Here is a 23,434-nt window from a genome sequence, read left to right as displayed (position 1 = left end):
GGAGCCGGCCCATTTTTGGTTCAGCATCTGGGTAGCACTTGCTGATTGGTGTCTAAAAGTGCTAGCGAGGTGCTTAACCAAAAATTGGCCTGCTCCAAAGCTTACATTTTTGCTTTAAGTAAAGATACCAAGAGAACGAAGAAGAAATTGATAATAGGAGTAAATTATAAAGTTGATTTAAATGGCATGCTCTATCTAAATCATGAAAGTTTGATCTTGACTAGACTATTCCGCTACAGAAACAATTTTCTGTGAGTATTTTTCTTAGGTTTTATTGGTTCTCTTTATTCATGCTTAATCTTACGTTTTTGAAATAGAAAAGTTAGTTTTTTCCCATTTTTTTGTGTTTGTGATCTTATAGATGAATTGCACTTTATTAGTGACCCAACAGATAATTACAATAATTTTATTGTTTAACAATCTATGATTCAGGCACGAGGCATGAAAAAGCAGGTAATTGATGACTTCATTTCCACAAATAAATTCCTGCTGGCCGCAAGGCTGACCAATCAGAAGTTGTTTCAGGAGTTGTGTCCCGTGAGGAAGTCTCATCGCCAGCGCAAGTAAGTGCACAGGCACTCAGAAATGTATTGTCTGCATTAAAAGCGATGGACATGTTTTAATTCCATACTTTGCAATACTTGGGCTTGTGTCTGCGATTAAAAAAATTAGTCTGTAATAACTGAAAGTATATTAAATATTCTGCTTCAAAACAAAGACAGGAAAAGAAATATACCTATTGTGTGATTAGTTAGAATAATATGGTTATTAATTGTGGGACTACTAGATAACTTAAAGGGACAGTTTACCCCAACATTTCTCCCCTTTAATTTGTTCCCAATGATTAATTTTATGTGCTGTAGTGTATTAAATTGTTTACAAGTAGCTTGTTTACCCTTATTTTGGCACTTGAAATGTCTGTGTATCCCCACCTATACTGAAGTCCAGGCTATTGGCAAGTTATGTAATCACAGCCAGCAGAAGTAATTACACTCCCTGTGGGGTGTAGAAGAGATAACTAATAAAATAATAATAATTTTCCATTGTTCTCTCAAGTATTGAGCTTTCTTTTACAGGCAAATATAAGATAAGGAAGCAAGTCTGTGTACACAAAGGGATAATTTAATGAGATCTGATTTTACCTGAAGCTCAACCTATTGTAATAGGCTGTGGTTTAAAAGCACAAAACCAGCTATTTGATATACACAAATAAACCTGAAAATGCAATTTCTCATACATTTTATACTCTGCAGCTGGTAAACTAAGTAATTGGAAATACATTAAGGGAAAAACAATCGTATGGTATACTGTCCCTTTAAATGTCATTGAATAATTTATTAAATATTTATTTGTTCTTGTGTCACTGTTCAAAGAAGTTGAATTTGAAACATCCTTGAAGCAATACTTTTATATAAACTTTAGGAACAATGTTTGTATTTGTAGCTTTCAGAAGACGTTTGAAAATTAAACTCGGCAATTTTTCATAGACTGATAGTAATGAGGGTGGAGATTGTAAAAAACAAACAAACATGGTATTTGAGTTAAAATAAGTTTGAATTTGCCAGAGCTGCTAGTTGGTTCCAAAATGGTCTGGGACTAGAGCCCAAGACACCAACCAGATTACACCCTTCTCTGCATCTGTCTTGGGTATTTTCCAAACCTTTATCTATAAACCCCAAACCCCAAGAGCTCTGTTGGAGAACTCTCTGGTATTTAGCCTAAAGTAGCTCACACCTTAGCAAAACTCCTCGATTAAGCCATTTATTTTAATAAAGCATGACATATAATTAGTATCATATTGTGTGTCTGTGAAGTACTAGATAGCAGCGGTTTTTGCTGTGAGCATCAAAAGTATAGAATAAACCACAATGTCACATGTGATAAATGCATTTATTGAGGATCCTATATTTATTTGCAGGTATTGTGTAGTTTTGCTGACTGGGGAGGGAGAGCGGTTCAGGAAATCCTATGATGCCTTTTTATCTTTTGCTTCGGCCAACACTAAAGACACCGTAAGATTTGTACATGTCTTCAAGGAACGTCAGAAGGAGCTAACTAATGCTTTGCTGGGAGGGGAAGACAAGTTCCCAGACAGATCATCTGTAAGTTTCTCTTGTTTATGTGTATTATTGGTTTTGTGAATAACTTTGTTTACATGCTGATACTTTCAGAATATGCTTAGTAACCTACTCAACACATTATTGCTGACGTTGATTCTACCTAGGTATGCTTATTGGCAAAGGATACCAAAAGATTCAAATTCCATGTTCTATCTAAATCATGTCCCTTTAACCTGAGAATATGAGGTTAAGTTAGGCCTAACCGCAACAGTAAGAGTTACTGCAGGTGCAATGTTTTAAATGCTCCTTTTAACACAACTTCTTGGCCAAACTAAGGTTTAGTTTCCATAGAGGTGGAAAAGTTTGGAAATTGGTGGTAACATAAAAAATCTCTAGACTTTAATGGAGATCCACGTTTTTATCAACTCAATGGAAACTAGACATAAGACTTCAAATGATAGCCACTACGATGATCAACATTAACTTCTTGTTATGCATGACCTTTGAATAGTTAATTCAGTAGTAGAGCATCGCCTTATAGTACAAATGGGACTCACAATAACAACAATGTAGTTCCATATATTCCGATTTTTATACGTGGTTTCTACAACTTCCTTAGACAGTGGTTTTAAAGCCACTTCAGCAAACACATCTGTCTACACTACTTGGCTGTTCCTTTAAAGGGACAGTCTAGTCCAAAGCAAACTTTCATTATTTATATAGGGTATGTAATTTTAAACAATTTTCAAATTTACAGCTATCACCAATTTTTCTTTTTCTTTTGGTATTCTTAGTTGAAATCTAAACCTAGGAGTTTCATATTCTATTTTCTAAGCCCTTGAAGGCTGCCTCTCATCATAGGGCATTTTGACAGTTTTTCACCACTAGAGGGTGTTAGTTCATGTGTTTCATATAAATAACACTGTGCTCACGCCAGCACTGATTGGCTAAATTGCAAGTCTGACAAAAGAACTGAAATATGGGACAGTTTGCAGAGGCTTAGATACAAGGTAATTGCAGAGGTAAAAAGTATATTAATATAACAGTGTTGGTTATGCAAAACTGGGGAATGTGTAATAAAGGGATTATCTATCTTTTTAAACAATAAATATTCTGGTGTAGACTGTCCCTTTAACTCAACCATGCAAATGCTATAGAGGCTGGACTAAGACTGTTTGATGCTGTGGTCTCCTTTTGTTTTACAATGGAAGGGGGGCAATCCTAATTTATTTTTTTATTAAAGATCCTAATGTCAAGTCATATGGTAATGGCTGTGTTTTTTCTTTTCCTTTTATGCTACATCTTCTAAAATATTTCTAAATGTATAATATAGCACTAAAAAAGAGGTTGTCTTTTTATATAAAAACTAGTCCTAAAGCCCATGCACACGGGCCATTTCTTGCAGTACAGCGGTCCCACCCCTTTTTCTATCTCGCTCTCTGGCTCGCGCTCTCTCTCTGGCTCGCGCTCTCTCTCTGGCTCGCGCTCTCTCTCTGGCTCGCGCTCTCTCTCTGGCTCGCGCTCTCTCTCTCTGGCTCGCTCTCTCTCTGGCTCGCGCTCTCTCTCTCTCTGGCTCGCTCTCTCTCTCTCTCTCTCTGGCTCGCTCTCTCTCTCTCTCTCTCTCTGGCTCGCTTTCTCTCTCTCTCTGGCTCGCTCTCTCTCTCGCTCTCTCTCTCTCTCTTTGGCTCTCTCTCCACGCTATTTGGCTTTCTCTCGCTGCCACTCCCGGCCGGCCACGCCCCATCATGCGCATATGCCATGTTTACCAGACCACACCCCCAGTGTGACGCCACACCTGGTCACGCCCTCGCCGGTCATGCCACACCATCTCTGCTGTCAGGATCCTAAAGGCCAGGTGTGTTTGTCCGAAGCTGCCATGCACAGTAGAGACTGTGCGAGGACAAACACACTTGGCCTTTTATATTATAGGATCTAAATTGTTTTGAGCAGGTTGAAGTAATGTAAGCTGGATAAAGAAGCATATTGTCTGTCCTGTGACCAATAAAGTTTTTTGTTTTAGATGAACCATATTCTATTTACATAAGCAACGCTCCTCTTCCGATCTTACGTGATGCCCATAAATACAGAAAATACAATGATATTTACCCTTTTATTTCAGCTGGCAATACTAGAGAGGAGAAACTCTGTTGGTCGAATAGTGTACAAAACTGTCTCAGAGATCTGGAGCGGCAGTGAGGAAAACAAGTTTGTGTTACTTGACTTCCTGGACCAGTTAAGAAAAGACCCCAGTCTGCTGTCATCAGAGACTATCCTCACTGAGCTGAACGATGAGCTCGCCCCCGTAAGTACCCTGAGTTTATGCTGCAAGTTTTAGGGTTTCTGACTGAGTGATATCATTTTAAACTTGCCATATTGTTTTCAGGTGTTTTTTCTGCGCTGGGTCTACATTGCTATAGATTATTGGTCTGACATGTGGGAGAGTGTTCTTCATAACAACTGGTATGTAAAACAATTATTTTTTTATTTTAATTATTAGAGAACAATAAAAATGCACCATATAATCTTTATAAATGTCAATTATAGGGAAATGTATGGCTGATATTATACAATAGTATACTGAAACAATTTTTTTTTTTTAAAGAAAAACAAACATTCAGTGTTAAACGAGAGAGAAACCGCTATAATTTAATGTGTGTAACTTAAATACTTCCAGATTATATTCAGCAGAAATTGTAACAATATGTGTGTGTTTGCAAATGTCCAATAGTCCTAGCCTAGTAAAAAAATTGGGCATTTTTCTGTTTTTGTTTTTTATATATACCATTGAGTTGGGGCTAGTAACATCCCCCCCCCCCCCCCCCCTTACTGGTAGACTATAGTGATATTTTTACTCCAAGCTATAAAGCACCAGTACTTTTGTACCAAGCAAAAATCAGTTCCAATTTGTTGTCTTGCTAATTCTATAATATAGTAATTCTTTGTATTATCTATTGTGTGTAGCCTTTCCTTTCAAAAGGACAAAAAAAAAATGGTCTGATGTGTTAGAATATTTACTATTGCACTGCTAACACATAGGGCTCCATGTACTAAGCAGTGTAGCCTGCTTTGGAGCCCTTGCAGGGCAGGTTTGCACATGCGAGCCTACTTCCTGTTCTGTAAGAAGCAGCAATCATTAGACCGCTGCTTCTTACAATCTCCACCACCTCTGAGATGGTGGTGAGAAATCACCCCAAACATGCTCACTCGGGGTGATTGACAGGCCCTTCTCTTGCGCAATTAGTCGTGCAAGGGAAGAGGGCAGCATTGCACACTTGCTTGAGTGTATAAAGATACAGGCAGCAGACGAACAGGGACTGCTGCCCTTACCCCTCAAAGCCGTGCAGACAAGTTTTCAAGTTGAGATCCTTGTCTGCGCGCTGTTTAATACATTTTGCCCATAGATGTGAAGCCACCAATCACCAGATTTTAAAATGTCCTGCTCTGTCTGAATAATGAAAGTTTAATTTTAACTTTCATGTCCCTTTTTAAAGGTTGAAGCCAAATTTTATTTATGTATTTTAAAAACCCTTTGTTTATAACTTTGCAACGAAAAAAATCGGCTTTATTTTCTGACGGTATTTTCCTCTTGTCCTTCTATTGTAGGAGAGAGATGATGCCGCTTCTGTCACTGATATTCTCTGCACTCTTCATCCTCTTCGGCACAGTTATAGTTCAAGCATTCAGGTTTGTTCATTGTTAAATGATGTGAAAGGGAAACAAATTATTATGCAATACCCACTCTGGGGTAATTTCTTTGTTTCTCTCTCCTTATAGTTTTTGTTTCTTTCTGTGTAACAGATGTTTTGCTTTCTCATTCTGCTCACTCTGCAATATAACATTTTACATGATTATTTTCCCTCTAACTAAAACTGCATGATTGTGGTGAGATCCTCCCAGTTAAAGGGACACAAAACCCACATTTTTTTCTTTCTTGATTCAGATAGAGCATGCAATTGTAAGCTACTTTCTAATTTACTCATATTACAAATTTTTCTTTGTACTCCTTGCTATCTTTATTTGAAAAAGCAGGAATGTAAGCAAAGGAGCCGGCCCATTTTTTTGTTCAGCACCTGGGTAGTGCTTGCTGAGTGGTGGCTACATTTAGCCACCAATCAGCAGGCTGAACCAATAATGTGCCGGTTCCTATGCCTTCATTCCTGCGTTTTCAAATAAAGATAGCAAGAGAACAAAAAAAAAACATTTTATAATAGGAGTAAATTAAAAAGTTGTTTCAAATTGCATGCTCTATCTGAATCATGAAAGAAAAAATGTGGGCTTTGTGTCCCTTTAACATCCTGTAAGAGTGTTGAACCAAGGGGAAAAAAATTCATTTTTTAGTTTACAAGTCCTGAAGAAATATTTTTCTGATTCTCCTATTAGTGACTCAAGTGATGAGCGAGATTCAGTTCCTACTGATAAAGAGGAGCTACACGATAAGGAGAAAAGCACAGAGGCAAACTATACAAAGGAAAATACCAGGTGAGCCAATGGCATAGCCTGGGGATGTGTGCAAGCACGGGCCAATCACAGGTGGTATCTAAGCCCTTCTCCTTAGTTTTATATTTATAAGTCTGTGAAGGTGAGATGTCTGCTGCTCTTCTAGTTTATGAACTGTCTATATACTATGGTTTTTTCCGCATACATCAACTATAGTAGAATTACATAATCAACAAATACATAATGAAAAGACAATGCAGCAGCACAAATTATTTTATCCATTTCACTGCCCCCTGTATCAGCCAATTAGAATCATGTTTGTATACACTTGGAATTCTTGTCCATGATAATTAGAAGTTAAAGGGACACTGAACCCAAATTTTTTCTTTTGTGATTTAGACAGAGCATGCAATTTTAAACAACTTTCTAATTTACTCCTATTATCAATTTTCTTCGTTTTCTTGCTATCTTTATTTTAAAAAGAAGGCATCTAAGCTTTTTTTGGGGTTCAGAACTCTGGACAGTACTTTTTTATTGGTGGATGAATTTATCCACCAATCGGCAAGGACAACCCAGGTTGTTCACCAAAAATGGGCCGGCATCTAAACTTAAATTCTTGCATTTCAAATAAAGATACCAAGAGAATGAAGAAAATTTGATAATAGGAGTAAATTAGAAAGTTGCTTAAATTGCATGCTCTATCTGAATCACGAAATACTTTTTTTTTTGGGTACAGTGTCCCTTTAATGTCTCACAAAATGTGCATATAAAAAAGACTGCACAATTTTATAATGGAAGTAAGTTGGGAAAGTTGTTTTTGTTATGTTTTATTATTGCATGGCTTATAGTGAACCTTTCATTTTTTTATCCCTTTAAAGGGACAGTCAACCATAGAATTGTTATTGTTTTAAAAGATAGATAATCCCTTTATTACTCATTCCCCAGTTTTGCACAACCAACACAGTTATATTAATATACTTTTTACCTATGATTACCTTGTATCTAGGAACCTTCTTCCAGCCCCCTGATCACATGACTGTGACTGTTTATTATCTATTGTCTTAAATTTAGCATTGTTTTGTGCTAAATCTTAAATAACCCCCTGTGCCTGAACACAGTGTTATCTATATGGCCCACGTGTACTTTCTGTCTCTTTGTGTTGAAAAGCGATTTAAAAAGCATGTGATAAGAGGCAGCCCTCAGAGGCTTAGAAATTAGCATATGAGTCTGTCTAGGTTTAGTTTAAACTAAGAATACCAAGAGAAAAAAGCAAATTTGATGATAAAAGTAAATTGGAAAGTCGATTAAAATTAAAAGTCCTATCTGAATAATGAAAGTTTAATTTATACTTGACTGTCCCTTTAACTAGGCACAGTGCAGGTATTAAGCAGTTGCAAATGACTTCAAGTACAGTCAAGTTAAACTACATACATTAAAGGGATATTATAGTCCTGTCTTTGTTTTCACCCAAAACAGAGTTGGCCAACACATGGCAAAATGCAGATCAATATTTCAGAAGCCTTAAAAGGACATCATACCCAAATTTTCTTTCTTTCATAATTTAGAGAAACCATGCAATTTTAAACAGTTTTTCCAGTTTACTTCTGTTATCTAATTTGTTTTCTTTTCTGAGTATGCTTTGTTGAAAAGGATACCTAGGTAGGCCCAGGATCTGCTAATTGGTGGCTGCACATATATGCCTCATGTTATTGGCACACCCGGCCACACCGTGGGGCAGAAGTAAATTGGAAAGCTGTTTAAAATTGCATATTCTATTAGAATCATGAAAGAAATGTTTTGGTTTTCATGTCCCTTTAAAAGGAAACAAAGGGGAAAAACTAAAATGTGAACGGAGGTGTTTAAATAGAAGGAAAAAAGGTTCTAGTAAAAGTTTTATTACGGTTTTCAGCGGCATATGCACATATGCTGCGAGTGCCCCATGTACCGGCATACAAACACCACTCCTTTGCAGAGAGTCAGCAGCGGCTTGTAAGTCTTTACTAATGTAATACACACCAACACCAGCATGGTGTATGAATCCTGATCCTCTTGACACACGAAGCGCACATGTGTATGCCACTGAAGCAGTAATCGCTTTTACTAGAAACATTTTTGCTAATGGATGGAAGTATATTGCAAAAATTATTCTATTTCATATTCATATATAAAATTGTTCTATGGCGATTTACTCCCTGGGTTCAGCTTCTTTTTAGCCCAGTAATGCTTTTTACAGAGTAGAACTTTTCTGTAGTATTTCAGTCTGATCCCACCTATTACAGTCAGTGTAGTGCCCAAATACCAGGCAATTCCTCTCTGAACAAGGAACACAGCAACCCCAGACTATTGTTTTGCCCTTCATTGGGCCTCATCAGTGAGGCGTAGCCATATTCCTCTAAGCACACTGAGCAAGGAGTCCACATCTGGTTGCCCCTTTTCTGTGTGTATGTGTATATTATTTATATATATATATATATATATATATATATATATATATATATATATATATATATATATATATATATTCAAATAATGGTGGAGATAAAAATCTGAAATTAAAATCCTCCATGTCACTAAAGTAAATCAATATAAATTGTTGCACAGGTAGTTAGCACATCTAGGCAAGTGTCCCCGCTTGCTTTCACCTTTACTTTAGTGACATGGAGGATTTTAATTTCAGATTTTTATCTCCACCATTATTTTAATGAATTTTGATTTAATCCTGAAATTAGCTCTACCTAAGCATCAATCAGAAATCTATCTGCTACTGGAGAGTTCCAAAAAGAAAGAAACAGGTTTGTCTAACAGTGATTTCTGTATTGTTGCACTTAATCACTGTGTGTTAGCACAGTATTGGAGCAAAAAATCTGAGATGTTGTATATCTAAATTGCATATCTCACCCAGAATCCTCTTGTGCATTGGTAACAGTGTATATGGAGTGTTTATAGGTGAAAGCAAGCAGGGACACTTGCCTAGATGTGCTAATTTCCTGTGCAACAATTTATATTGATTTATAATTTTATATATATATAGTTCAATTTGCGCCGTTTCAGAATAACCTTTTTTTTCCAGTCATGTGACTGCTATTAAAAAGCATTTAGAAACAGTGCATTGATTAAAATAGCCAGTAGGTGGAGCTGTCCGCTTGTGTTGCGGCAAAGATATGCAAGCCAAGCACACAAACAGGCTAGACCTGAGCTATCGAGCAGCTTTCAAAGGAACAAGATCTTCCTATCTATAAATAAGTCCAGATTGGAATGCATAGAAAGAACTGTTTGCAAAAAAATGCAAGTAAAGTCTGTGTTGTGTGATTTTTTATTTTTTTATTTATTAGGTTTAAAATACTGTTTTAGCAAATGTTTTTGTTCATTTAATTTAGTTTAATTATATATTCTGTGTTGTGTGATTATTTAATTAGGTTTATAATCATTTAAAGTCTTCATTTCAAAGCTTTAAAAATAATGTATTAGGTGTTACTTATGACAATTTTGAGAGGGGCCTGGAACCTAACGCCCTCACTTCCCATTGACTTACATTATAAACTGGGTTTCAATATACAATGGTTTCGATTTACAACCATTCCTTCTGGAACCTAACCCTGGCATAAACTGAGGGCCACCTGTATGTATTTGGCAAGTCATACGTGCATAGCCACCAATCATCAGCTAGCTTCCCAGTAGTGCATTACTGCTGAGTCTACCAAGCTATGCTTTTCAGTAAAGGATACAAAGAGAAAGAAATACATTGGATAATAGAGAGAAATTGAAAATCTCTTAAACTTGCATGTTCATTCTGAACCAAGTTTAATTTTGACTTTCATGACCCGTTAATTAGATGGCGAATTCTGAATCAAATTTACCATGCACCAGATTCGATTTACACAGGTTTTCCATCTTTCTTTGGACAGTGTGTTTTTGAAAACTGTTGATCCCCATTCTCTTACCTGGGATAGTTGATAGCTTTGGGCATCTCACAAAATTCTAATGTGATCAATTTGTAGATATTGATGCTATTTAATGTCCGTTTATTCAGTATTATTTAATTTTTTTTTTCTATCCTCAGGGTCCCTAAGAAAGGTTTTGTGGAGGTGACTGAATTAACAAATGTGAACTATATAAGTAACCTTGTTAGGTTACGTCCAGGACACATGAATGTGGTGCTTATACTGTCTAGTTCCACCAAGGCAAGCCTGTTGCAGCGGTTTGCCCAGGAGGTGTACATGTTTACAGGGTACGTTTCTGTTAACACTTTGATTCATTATACAGATCTTATTCCAAAAATAATTGTACAAAATACATTAAAAAGCTATAACACTCCATGTAAATACATGACTGTATATATACCATCTATATATGAAAATCTTCTGAATACATTAACATTGTATACTGCACTTGGTTTTCAATGACCAAGCTTCTAGTAGTCGTGGACAATTGGAAAATTCACAAATGTAAACTACATCAAAGAGGGCATAATAAAATATATTACAAAGATTTTTTTTTTTTTTTTAGTACTCACAATTAACAATTTTACATTACAATCTTGAAGTGATTCTTGTCCCTTTAGCACAACTTTTTCAAGTTCGTAGATAGACGCACACAATTCCCAGCTTTACTTTTTTTGATTGAAAAATGTATTAAACGTAACCTTTGTGCTCCAAAAACTACATTGACTATATATCTCCTTATCTATTTGTGTTCACAAAGGAGCTTTCAGTGCAAATGATCTCAACTTTGGATTTGATTATATCTAAACTATTCACATATATTCATTTTGAAATTAAGTTTCTCTGCTAAGTCTAGAGACCATGGAAATTTTAGACTTGGGGGCCGATTTACCAAGTGTCCGACATGATCCGCTCAGCGGATCATTTCCGACAGACCTCGCTGAATGCCGACAGCATAGGCTGTCGGCATTTATCATTGCACAAGCAGTTCTGGTGAGCTGCTTGTGCACTGCCGCCCCCTGCAGATTCGCGGCTAATCGGCCGCTAGCAGGGAGTGTCAATCAACCCGATCATATACGATGGGGCGGATTGATGTCCGCAGCCTCAAAGGCAGCGGACGAGTTAAGGAGCAGCGATCTTAAGACTGCTGCTTCTTAACTGCTGTTTCCGGCGAGCCTGAAGGCTTGTGCGGAAACAGGGGCATCAGGGGGCATTCAGCCCTTGCTAAATCGGCCCCATAAAGTCTTGAGGGCCATGGGGACATTCGATATTTGTCGTAATTTATCTGTGCTTTAATAACTGTGTTGCAGAGATAATGTTTCTATTCTTTCCTTATAGGAGCAGCTCCCTCCATTTCTCTTTCCTTAATTTGGATAAGCACAGGGAATGGCTGGAATATTTACTGGAATTTGCTCAGGATGCAGCTCCCATTGCTTACCAGTACGATGAGCACTTCTTTGAACGGGATTACACAGGATACGTTCTTGCTTTGAATGGTCACAAGAAATACTTTTGTCTGTTCAGAGCACAGTCTACCTTAGAGGATGAAAAACATGTGGATGAGTTAGAACTTTCAATACCCGCTGGGGACACATTAAGGAAGATCTCATTAGGCTCGGGAATGGGCCATATTAAAAAGAAATTAAACAAGCTATCTCTATGGATGGAACGCCTATTAGAAGGATCTTTGCAAAGGTTCTATATTCCTTCATGGCCATCGCTTGACTAAGTCACTACGGAGGACTTTAAGTCCCATAGAACTGTGAACTTTTGAACGTCTGTCCTGCCAGAGGGATTTAAATGCTTTAAATTTTTTCCCCCCTGAGATTTGCCAGGCGCAAATACTGACTGCTGGGGATTGCTTCATTACAGAAAATGAACACTCCAATAACATCTATTATGTGACATCCTAACTATCCTTGCCTTACATACGTTTCAGCTGTTTTAGCTCTCCACACGGTGACACGCAGTCATACATCTGCGCTCGGCATGGCAAAATCCATATTGCTGCTTTTAGTAAGAGGAGACAGACTAAATTACAGGCGCATATGTAGCCGTAGAAGACTTATTTTTTTTTATTATTTTTTTTAAAGGAATTCCATGTCAAATTTTATTATTAAATTGTGGCCTCACTAATAACTTAGTCATTTACATAGGTTGTAACCACATTTCCGCAAGGTTATGGCTACATTGCAATGCCATCTATAAGCTGTTCAGGATGCAATTGCAATAAGGCACTTAAGGAGTTTGGTGACCATCGTACAATTATCTGACCATAAGCTTTTGAATAACTGTGACACCCAAGTTAGGCAAGGGCCCATTTGCTGCTAAAAAGGGCTGCAGTGCATTCATATGCTATTCATTGCTACTCTCCCTGGCAGCCAAAGGATTCATTCATTAGCTCTAGGGTGTGTCTAGCAGTACTGTACAATCACTAAGCCATTTTATGTCATAAACACAGACTTGTTTGTCTGTCAGTCTTAGAATTTGTGTAGATGTTTTTATATAGCTGCGGATCTGAGTTACAAATGTGCAGCACCAGATAATAGTTTTGAACATGAAATAGTCTTCTGATCAACATCTCTGTTCATCAAGATACATTATTGTTTTTGTATAATTAATTTGTCCCCATGAAGCCTTCACTCTACAAATATAAAATTACTGAATTTTTTTAAAGAACTGTTCGAGATAAAACTGAGGATCTAATATAGAATTGGAAATATAGGCTATAATTAAAATGACTTCTGTCGGATAAAGGGGTTAATCGCTGCTAAGTCTTACAAAGAATTGCAACCGCCTATGACAAGATAAGGGGTTAAATACCTGTATGTAAGCTGCACCTACATCATTTATTCTATTCTGATTTTTTTTATTTATTTTTTTTTGTCTGCCAGTTGTTGTTTTTTATTTCATTTAAAAATTATCCAAAAATTAGATTTATATATTTGATATTAAATGCCAAAAGGTATCACATTGGTATTTAAATAACAATGTGACTGCAAACATACAACGGATGGTGCATCCCTGCAATAGTTTTTAACCTCTTCATGCCTTGTTTTTAAGATATGTTTGATAGGAATATATATCTATACAACAGCAGCCTTTCCTAAATTATAATAATGTAAATCATAGGGAAATTGTAGTCTGTATAAAAGCCAAATAACTGTTTACTTTTCAATGCTTCATTATAAAATTGTAAATATTCAAGGTTTAACCATTTCAACACTGGTGTTTTCTGGTGTTAACCCATGTGATGAGATGTGTTTGCATGCAGATAAATACCAGTACTGCTGCGCAGAGCCAGATCAAATGAAGCGACTTGTTACCTTTGGTCAGAACAAGCATTGGAATATTGGTTTCCATTAATAAGTGTAAACGTTAAAGGGACAGTGCACAAAATGTAATGAAAGATTGCCTTGTCTGTTTGTGAAATCATCGTACTGTATGTTTTAAATGTATTTTACTTTAATTTTGTAGAAGTGAGCCAGTTGCTTCAGCCTTGTTTGTTGTACAAAGCATGTTTGACACATTTTGCAAAAGTTGGCATTAAAATGGGGTAGCGCTTGAACCCTTTCAAATGTGCAGAAATAGGTGCACCATGAAATGCAATGCCCCCTCTTCAGTAACAAAGGGATTAAAGACTCACATGAAAAAGCCTGAATGTTCTATACAAAAACCAGATACACTATTGAAATATAGTGTATATATCTGGCAGCACAGCAGAACGGTTTGCACTTTTTTGTAGAAAAAAATAACTTATTTTAGTGATTTTTTTTTTTTTTTTTTTTTTATTCTCATTATTTAAATTATCCGAACACTGTCATTGTATTATTTTTGTTTTAAAATAATTATTGCATTGAAAACTGAAATAAACTATTTTAAACTGTGATGTATGCGGTTATGTGTTGGGCTGGTGTGGCTACACTTTAGCCAAACACTGCTGGAAAAAACGTCTACATTAATCTGTTAAAGGATCATTAAATACGGTGGAATTGCAAAATAAAAAGACAATACGATATAAGCAGTAGATCTTTTTTTTTAGCCAAATGTATTTATTTTCCTCGTTTTGCCAGTATCATGTGACAGACATCAGCCAACCACAGACTAGTATACGTATACCCTGTAAACTTGTGCACATGCTCAGTAAGAACTGGTGTCCCGTAAAAGTTTCTATATCAAAAGACTGTGGGAATTTGATAATGAAAGTAAACTGGAAAGTTTCTAAAAAGTGCCTGATCTTTCCGAATCATAAGTGTTTTTATTTTGACACTAAGTGTAAGCAAGCTGTAGAATTTTTTTACTTGAAAAGGTAGTGATTGCTAATACAGATAACTTCAAAGTTTTTTTTAATACATTCTTTCCATCAATTAACATACTAGGCAAATTTGAAAATGATTTGATTGGATTAACACCTTTTGTGGCAAATATTATCAGCAAATGTTTTTCAGTAATCAAACTCCACCCCCACTTGGCGTTATTTTGAGCCACCATTTCAGGCGCATCGGAGTAGACAAAGCCACAATCATTTTGTTAGAAAAATATCCATTGTTTTGCAATGTATCTGATAACCTCTGCTGGGGCCAATTAGGTACAGATATGTGGTAGGGTTAGGCTTGTGAAGTCTGCCAGGCGCACTTTCAGTTCTCAAAATTGGACAACTCTTTACTATCCTTTTAAGAAGATCTTTTATATAGTTTCAGTTCAAGGGACAGTCTACTCCAAGAATTGTTATTGTTTAAAAAGATAAATAATCCCTTTGGTACCCAGTCCCCAGTTTTGCACAACCAGCACAGTTATATTAATATACTTTTTACCTCTGTGATTACCTTGTTTCTAAGCTTCTGCAGACTGCCCCTTATCTCAGTTCTGTTGCCAGACATGCATTTCAGCCAATCAATGCTGACTCTCTAACTCCATAGAAGTGAACATAATGTTATCTATATGGCATACGTGATCTAGCGCTGTCTAACTGAAAAATTGTCAAAATGCACTGAGATAAGAGGCTGCCTTCATGGACTTAGAAATTAACATATGAGCCTACCTAGGTTTAGCTTTCAACAAAGAATACAAAGAGAACAAAGCAAATTTGATGATAAAAGTAAATTGGAAAGTTTTTTAAAATTACATCTGAATTGTATCTGAGTCATGAAAGTTTGATTTTTACTAGACTGTCCCTTTAAAAGCAGACCCCCATGGTTATGATTCCTAATGTTAATTGGGTACTTTTCTACTGTATTAATTTTATTATAACAAAAAAAGGTCAGAAGACCTTAAAGGTTAAACTAAATGGACTTTTTTTGATTTTCACCTCCCTGCTGTGATACTATGTAGGCATTACGATTACTGGTTTACAAGTGTAATAATTAAATCTTTCAAGGAAACTGAGCATGACGGTCACATTCCAGAAGCGGAAGGTGATAGACATTAAGTAACTCATATTGTATAATGTAACTGTGATACAAAAACAACATAAAGGATAGGCAGGAGGAGGAGTGGAAATATTTAGGGCAAAAGGTGAACTATCCTTGATGGTAGTATATCCATCAAAATGCATAGCGTTTCTATATTCTGTTTTAAAGGGATACACAACTGCAAATAGAAAATGCTCTAATGTGTTTGATAATGATTTATTATTGTAGTATTGCTTGCATTTAAAGGGATAGTAAACACCAAAAATGTTATTGTTTAAAAAAGATAGATGATCCCTTTATTACCAATTCCCCAGTTTTGCACAACCAACACTGTTGTATTAATATACTTTCTTTTTTAAGACACGATGAGTCCACAGATCATCTTAATTACTAATGGGATATTAACCTCCTAGTCAGCAGGAGGAAGCAAAGAGCACCACAGCAGAGCTGTTAAATAGCTCCTCCCTTCCCTCCTACTCCAGTCATTCTCTTTGCCTACGTTAGTGATAGGAAATGGCAAAGTGAGGTGTTAGATTATATTCTTCAATCAAGAGTTTACTATTTTTAAAGTAGTGCAAGATTGATTTTGTCTTGGGGTGTAGCCGTAGTCCATATCGGTCTCTTCAGTAGAGCTTTGGTGGCTTTAGAGCAATGGGAACTTGTGGGACATAATTCTCACTGCGCCTCCCATATTCTGCTGCCCTAACCCTGAAAACCTGAGGAATATTTATTCAGGAATTTATTTTTCTTCACAGGTCCATGTGGGGAATAGGACCCCTCAAACCTGGGAGCTGCCTTTGCTGTCGGCAGAATATGAATGCTGACTTATATTTCTGGGGTTAAAGGAAAAAAGATGGGACATATAAGGAAGCCCTTAATGGATTGGGCACTTTATTGTAATCAGGCATGAATTCTCCTTTATACCTAGGAGGCTATATGCGACAGCTAGCGCAGGCACTGGGGCAAACTATCAATGAGATGAGTGTACTGACATCATCCTCAATGGGCGTAATGGGGCACTTTATATATGTTATGTAATTCTCCTTTACTGTTAGAGGCAGGCGTTGGGGCAATCTAACGGTTGCAGTGGTCACATCTCCCGGCGGTTGCATAGACAATAATGCCGACCGGAAGATGACTGTTCTGACATCGCCCTAGATGGGCGTAATTAGGCACTTTGTATTTTTTATGTAATTCTCCTTTACACTCAGGAGACTATTGCTATCTGTTAGAGGCAGGCGTTGGGGCAAACTAACGGTTGCAGTGGTCACATCTCCCGGGGTTTACGTAAATGACATGCCGACCGGGAGATGACTATTGTCAACGCCCACGACGGGTGGTCCTTGGGGAGGCGGCATTTGCATAGCGTGCCTTTTTTCCCCTTCTCTTCGAAGAACCTAAAGGGAAGTTGTGAAGTTTCTGGTCCTATTGCGCATTCTCATTATATTATGCGTAATTGGGACCGGAGACTGTCTTCCGCTTTTGCAGTGGTGTTCCCGATCAATACATAAATACTACTCAGAGGGAGTTAGTTTGTTGTTCAGGCAGGCTCCTCAGCAGCTTCATGCTGAGGGGTACTGATAAAATGATTTTGTTCTGCTCTGCCCTATTTCCACGCAACTAATAAAAAAAGGGAAAAAGTTTCCATTTTAAAATTTAAAGTGACAGTAACGTCTTTGTATTTTTTTGTCTTTATTAAAAAATTAAAGATTTTTTTTTAAATTCTTGTTGTTTGTGAAACAGAATGGACCAAGAGGTCATACAGAGGGTCAATTGTTTTTTGTGTTGATGCTAATGTGGAACTACAAACCTTTTCTGTTGCTCATGTAGGTGAGGAACGTAATCCTTAGGGATAGTCTTTTTTTTTTTCTGAGACATTTTCCAATGAGGATGCTGTTCAGAAATGTATTTACAAGGTTCAATATAAAAACCCTCACATGCAGTGCCCTGAGCCTCCTCTATAACTCATTTTGGGGTTACTTTACAAGACTTCGCTCTTCTCATGTGTTATGATGCGTTGTCTGCTTTCTCAATATTAAAGGGAAAGTGTTAAGAGGAAAAACAGACATTCAGCAGCGAGGTTTCTGACACAGTGTAATTCCTCGTGCTGATGCTGAAGTTGTATTTTTCAGTTTTAAGCTAGAACACCTCTGTTTTTCAAGGAGGTTTTAGCTATATTGGACGACAGCGACTCCTCGGTCGTAGTTAATCCTGGAAAATTTAGATTAAAAAAACAAAAAGAATTAATTGTACACCACGGCTTACAATGGCAGCCAGCTGTGTGCATTGCTTCCGTCACTAGTGCGGCGGCATATTGGTTAATGAGTTGCCTGATGCTATTAGGACAGACTCTCCACTGGATGAAATCCAGGACAGGATAAAGCTTTTTAAATTGGCTAATTTATTTAATACCAATGCTTCCCTTTAAGGTATTAAACTGGGAACAAAGATTTCGGTTTCTCTGTTCTAGCTCGCAGACTCTTAGGGTTAAAATCATGGTCTGCGGAGGTATCCTCTAAGTCTAAGCCTTTAGTGTTTCCTTACAAGGAGAAGACCATGTTTGGACCGGGCTTGAAGGAAATAATCTCTAATATTTACTGGAGGTAAGGCATCTTCTCCCTCAGGATTTGAGAAACATACAAAAGGGACGACAGAGTAATTCTCGCTCCTTTTAAAAATTAAAGGGGAATTTTTTCCTCTTCCATTTCCAAGCAGGAACAGTCTAAACCAGCATGGAGACTTAATCAGTCTTGAAATAAAAGACAACAATCCAAGAAGCCTGCTATTGAATCAAAGTCAGCATGAAGGGCCTGCCCCAGATCCAGACTTCCTTTTTATTTCATGTCTGGGTTCGAGGTGTTCAGGATCCCTGCGCAGTAGACATAGTGCCCCAGGGATACAATCTAGAGTTCAAAAGTTTTCCTCCCAGAGGCAGGTTTCTGCTTGTCTGTGTCCAAACAAAGAGAGAGGCATTTTTACGCTATGTAAGAGACCTCTACGACCTGGGAGTGATAGTTCCTGTTCCGATATAGGAACAGGCCATAGAATTTTATTCCAATCTGTTTGTGGTTCCCACAATGTGTGAATCTTCAGGTTTATTTTAGATTTCAAGAGTCTAAACATATTCCGTCCTTCAATATGGAAACTATCTTTCCATTCTTTCTTTGATCCGAGAAGGTCAATTTAGGACAACGGTGGAGTTAAAGGACGTATACCTACATGTCCCATGCAAAAGGATCATTACAAGTTCCTATGGTTTGCTTTCCTGACAAACACTTCCAGTTTGTGGCTCTCCCTGTCGGTTTGGCCACGGCTACCAGAATCTTCACAAGGGTTATGGGGTCTCTGCTGGCAGTACTTCGGCCAGGGACATTGCGGTGGCGCCCTATCTGAACGACATTCTAGTTCAGGCGCCATTCTTACAACAAGCAAGATCCCATACCGCTTTGGTGTTATCTATCTTGAGAACTCTCGGGTGGAAGAGTTCTTTAGTCCCAATTACAAGAGTAATTTTTGTTTAGGAACTATAATAGATTCTCTATTTATAAAGATTTTTCTGACAGAAGTCAGGAAATCAAAGTTTATCGATACTTGTCTAGTCCTTCAGTCCACTCCTCGGCCGTCAGTGACCCAGTGCATGGAGGTAATAGGGCTGATGGTGGTGGCAATGGACATCATCCCGTTTGCTCTGTTCCACCTCAGACCTCTGCAGTTAAACATGCTCAGGCAATGGAACGGAGATTATGCAGACTTGTCTCCTTGAATAACTCCTCCTTGAATAACTCTGGAGCAGGAGACAAGGGACTCAATTCAATGGTGGTTGTCTCTAGATCATCTCTCCCAGGGAACCTGCTTTCGCAGACCATCTTGGGTGATTGTGACAACAGACGCCAGCCTTCTAGGATGGGGAGCAGTCTGGGAGTCCCTAAAGGTTCAGGGAGTTTGGACTCAGCCAGAGTCTGTTCTTCATATAATCATTCTGGAACTGAGAGCAATCTTCAATGCTCTTCTGGCCTGGCCCCAGTTAGGATCGGTCCAGTTAATCAGGTTCCAATCGGAATACATAACTTCAGTGGCTTACATCAATCATCAGGGAGGAACGAGGAATTCCTTAGCGATGACAGAGGTAACCAACATAGTATAGTGGGCGGATACCCACTCTTGCTGTCTGTCGATGATCCACACCCTAGGGGTGGACAATTGGGAGGCGGACTTCCTGAGCAGGCAGACCTTTTATCCGGGGGAGGGGGAACTCCATCAGGAAGTGTTTTCCAGCCTGATTCTAAATTGGGGTCCAAGCGTGGGGTTTTCTGACTAGGTCATAGAGACCATAATTCAGGCTCGTAAGTCGGTGTTTAGAAGGATTTACCATAAGATATGGTAAATATCTCTGTTGGTGTGAATCCAGGGGCTACTCATGGAATAGAGTTAGGATTCCTAGAATTTTGTATTTTCTCCAAGAAGGTTTGGAGAAAGGTTTATCGACTAGTTCCCTAAAGGGTCAAATCTTGGCCTTATCTATTTTGTTACACAAACTTTTGGCGGATGTCACAGATGTACAATCTTTTTGTCAGGCCTTGGTCAGGACCAGGCCTGTGTTCAAACCAAACCAGTTACTCCTCCATGGAGTTTTAATTTTGTTCTCAAAGATCTTCAAGGGGCTCAGTTTGAGCCTATGCATTCCTTAGATATTAAATTATCTTGGAAAGTTTAATTTCTTGTTACTTTTTATTCTGCTCATAGAGTATCAGAGCTCTCGGCATTGCAGTATGAGTCGCCTTATCTTATTTTCCATCCAGATAAGGTAGTTTTAAGTACTAAATTAGGATTTCTTCCTAAGGTTTGTTTCTGATCAAAACATTAATCTGGAGATTGTTGTTCCTTCTTTGTGTCCTAGTCCTTCTCAGAAAGAACGACTTCTGCACAATTTGGACATGGTCCATGCTTTAAAGTTTTACTTGCAGGCGACTAGAGACTTTCCTCAGTTTTCTTCTTTGTGATTTTTTCAGGAAAAAACGTAAGGGACAGAAAGCTTCGGCTACTTCTCTTTCTTTTTGGCTGAAGAGTATTATTCACTTTGCATATGAGACTGCTGGACAGCAACCTCTTGAGAGAGTTACGGCTCATTTCATGAGGGCTGTTGCTTCTTCATGGGCATTCAAAAATTAAGCTTCTGTTGATCAGATTTGCAAGGCTGCAACTTGGTCTTCTCTTCACACTTTTTCAAAGTTCTACAAATTTGACACTTTTGCCTTGGCTGAGGCAGCTTTTGGTAGAAAGGTTCTTCAAGCAGTGGTGCCTTCCGTTTAGGTTCCCTGTCTTGTCCCTCCCGTATCATCTGTGTACTCTAGCTTGGGTATTGAATCCCATTAGTAATTAAGATGATCCGTGGGCTCATCGTGTCTTAAAAAAGAAAATTTATGCTTACCTGATAAATTTATTTATTTTTTGACACGATGAGTCCACGTGCCGCCATGTTCTTTTAGACCGGTTGTGGGTTATTGTATACCTCTGCACCTTGGCTTTTCCTTTCTGTTCCTAACTTCGGTCGAATGACTGGAGTGGGAGGGAAGGGAGGAGCTATTTAACAGCTCTGCTGTGGTGCTCTTGCCTCCTCCTGCTGACCAGGAGGTGAATATCCCATTAGTAATTAAGATGATCCGTAGACTCGTGTCAAAAAAGAAATACATTTATCAGGTAAGCATAAATTTTCTTTTTACCTCTGTGATTACTTTATATCTAAGCTTCTGCTGACTGCCTCCTTATCTCAGATCTTTTGACAGAATTGCATTTTAGGCAATTAGTGCTGACTCTTAAAGGGACACTGAACCCAATTTCTTCTTTCATTATTCAGATAGAGCATGCAATTTTAAGCAACTTTGTAATTTACTCCTATTATCAATTTTTCTTTGTTCTCTTGCTATCTTTATTTGAAAAAGAAGGCATCTAAGCTTTTTTTGTTTCCGATCTGGGCAGCACTGTTTTATTGGTGGATGAATTTATCCACCAATCAGCAAGAACAACTCAGGTTGTTCACCAAAAAATGTGCCGGCATCTAAACTTAAATTCTTGCATTTCAAATAAAGATACAAAGCGAATGAAGAAAATTTGATAATAGGAGTAAATTAGAAAGTTGCTTAAAATTGCATGATCTATCTGAATCACAAAAGAAAACATTTGGGTTCAGTGTCCCTTTAAATAACTCTATGTGCATGAGCACAATGTTATTTATATGAAACACATGAACTAATGCCCTCTAGCTGTGAAAACTGTCATGCATTCAGATAAGAGGTGGCCTTCAAGGGCTTGGAAATTAGCATATGAGCCTACCTAGGTTTAGCTTTCAACTAAGAATACCAAGAGAACAAAACAAATTTGATAATAAAAGTAAATTAGAAAGTTGTTTAAAATTACATGCCCTATCTAAATAATGAAAGTGTATTTTGAACTCTACTATCCTTTTAACTGTAGGTTAAATACAGAGTTAATGTATACTGCAGTGCAGCAGGGCACTACTGGGAGCTAGCTGAACACATCTGGTAAGCCAATGACTAGACATTAATCACCAGCTAGCTCCCAGTAGTGCACTGGGAACAAAGTACGTTTGATAATAGAAACAAATGGTAATAGTAAACTGCTGCTACCTTCTGGTTTAATTGTGACTTTCATCTCCCTTTAAATAAAATGTGTGCTAGTTTATTTGAGAGCCTTTCTCTATTTGGCAAGCTTTGTCTTTTCACTTGTTTTTCAAGTCTCTTTAAAGGGAAATAAACCTCAAAAATGTTCTTTCATGATTCAGACAGAGCATTTAATTTTAATCAACTTTCCAATTTACATCTAATATCTAATTTGCTTAGTTTGCTTAGTATCCTTTGTTGAAAAGCATACCTAGGTGGGCTCAGGAGCAGAGAGCTAGCTGCTGATTGGTGGTATACCTCCTCATCGGTAGTCTTGTCTTGTACAAAGGATACCAAGAGAATGAAGCAAAACTTATAATACAATTAAAAGGATAGGAAAGTAAAAATTAAACTTGCATGATTCCTATAGAGCATGTTGCTTTAAGATACTTTTAAATTAACTTTTATTTTTAAATGGGCTTCGTTCTCTTTATATCCCTTGCTGAAAAAGAATATGTGCTTGCACTAGTGGGAGCTAGCTGCTGATTGGTGCCTACACATATTTGTCTCTTGTGATTGGCTAACTAGGTGTGTTCAGCCAGCTGCCAGTAGTGCAATGCTGCTCCTTCAGCAAAGGATAACAAGAGAATGAAGCAAATTTGATAACAGAAGTAAATTGAAAAGTTGTTTAAAATAGTATGTTCTATCCAAATCAGTAAAGAAAATGTTGGGGTGTCCTGTCCCTTTAAATTGAAAAAATGTTTTGAGATCTATGCTCTATCTGAATCTTGAAGGTAGCATTTTGGGTTTCATGTCCCTTTAAGAAGAAATACATTTTTGCGATATTCAAACTGAAGAATAGACATCGTAAAGAATACAAAGCTTTTAGAATTCATCAGTTGAGTTATTTCCGTTATATGGTGCCCGGTAAACTATACAAGGGGCATCTAAATAAGGCAATAAACATC

The 23,434-nt window shown here is 37.7% G+C and overlaps 1 protein-coding gene across 1 annotated transcript in view; it reads left to right on the top strand.

Annotated features, from left to right (window-relative positions):
* The window catches only part of DNAJC16 (DnaJ heat shock protein family (Hsp40) member C16), a 28,882-nt gene extending 14,423 nt beyond the window's left edge, over positions 1 to 14,459 (top strand). Inside the window, exons 8-15 of the mRNA XM_053690331.1 lie at positions 433 to 563; positions 1,919 to 2,102; positions 4,180 to 4,362; positions 4,444 to 4,520; positions 5,664 to 5,744; positions 6,441 to 6,539; positions 10,558 to 10,725; positions 11,777 to 14,459. Coding sequence (XP_053546306.1) covers positions 433 to 563; positions 1,919 to 2,102; positions 4,180 to 4,362; positions 4,444 to 4,520; positions 5,664 to 5,744; positions 6,441 to 6,539; positions 10,558 to 10,725; positions 11,777 to 12,167 — 1,314 coding nt within the window. The 3' untranslated portion in view covers positions 12,168 to 14,459. The remainder of the gene's footprint in view (positions 1 to 432; positions 564 to 1,918; positions 2,103 to 4,179; positions 4,363 to 4,443; positions 4,521 to 5,663; positions 5,745 to 6,440; positions 6,540 to 10,557; positions 10,726 to 11,776) is intronic.
* The last annotated feature ends 8,975 nt before the right edge of the window (positions 14,460 to 23,434 follow it).

This window comes from Bombina bombina, chromosome 8 (assembly GCF_027579735.1).
Source record: "Bombina bombina isolate aBomBom1 chromosome 8, aBomBom1.pri, whole genome shotgun sequence".
Classification (NCBI taxonomy): Eukaryota; Metazoa; Chordata; class Amphibia; order Anura; family Bombinatoridae; genus Bombina; species Bombina bombina.
The sequence above is the reverse complement of the archived record's forward strand: the minus strand, read 5'-3'. Positions and strand labels throughout refer to the sequence as shown.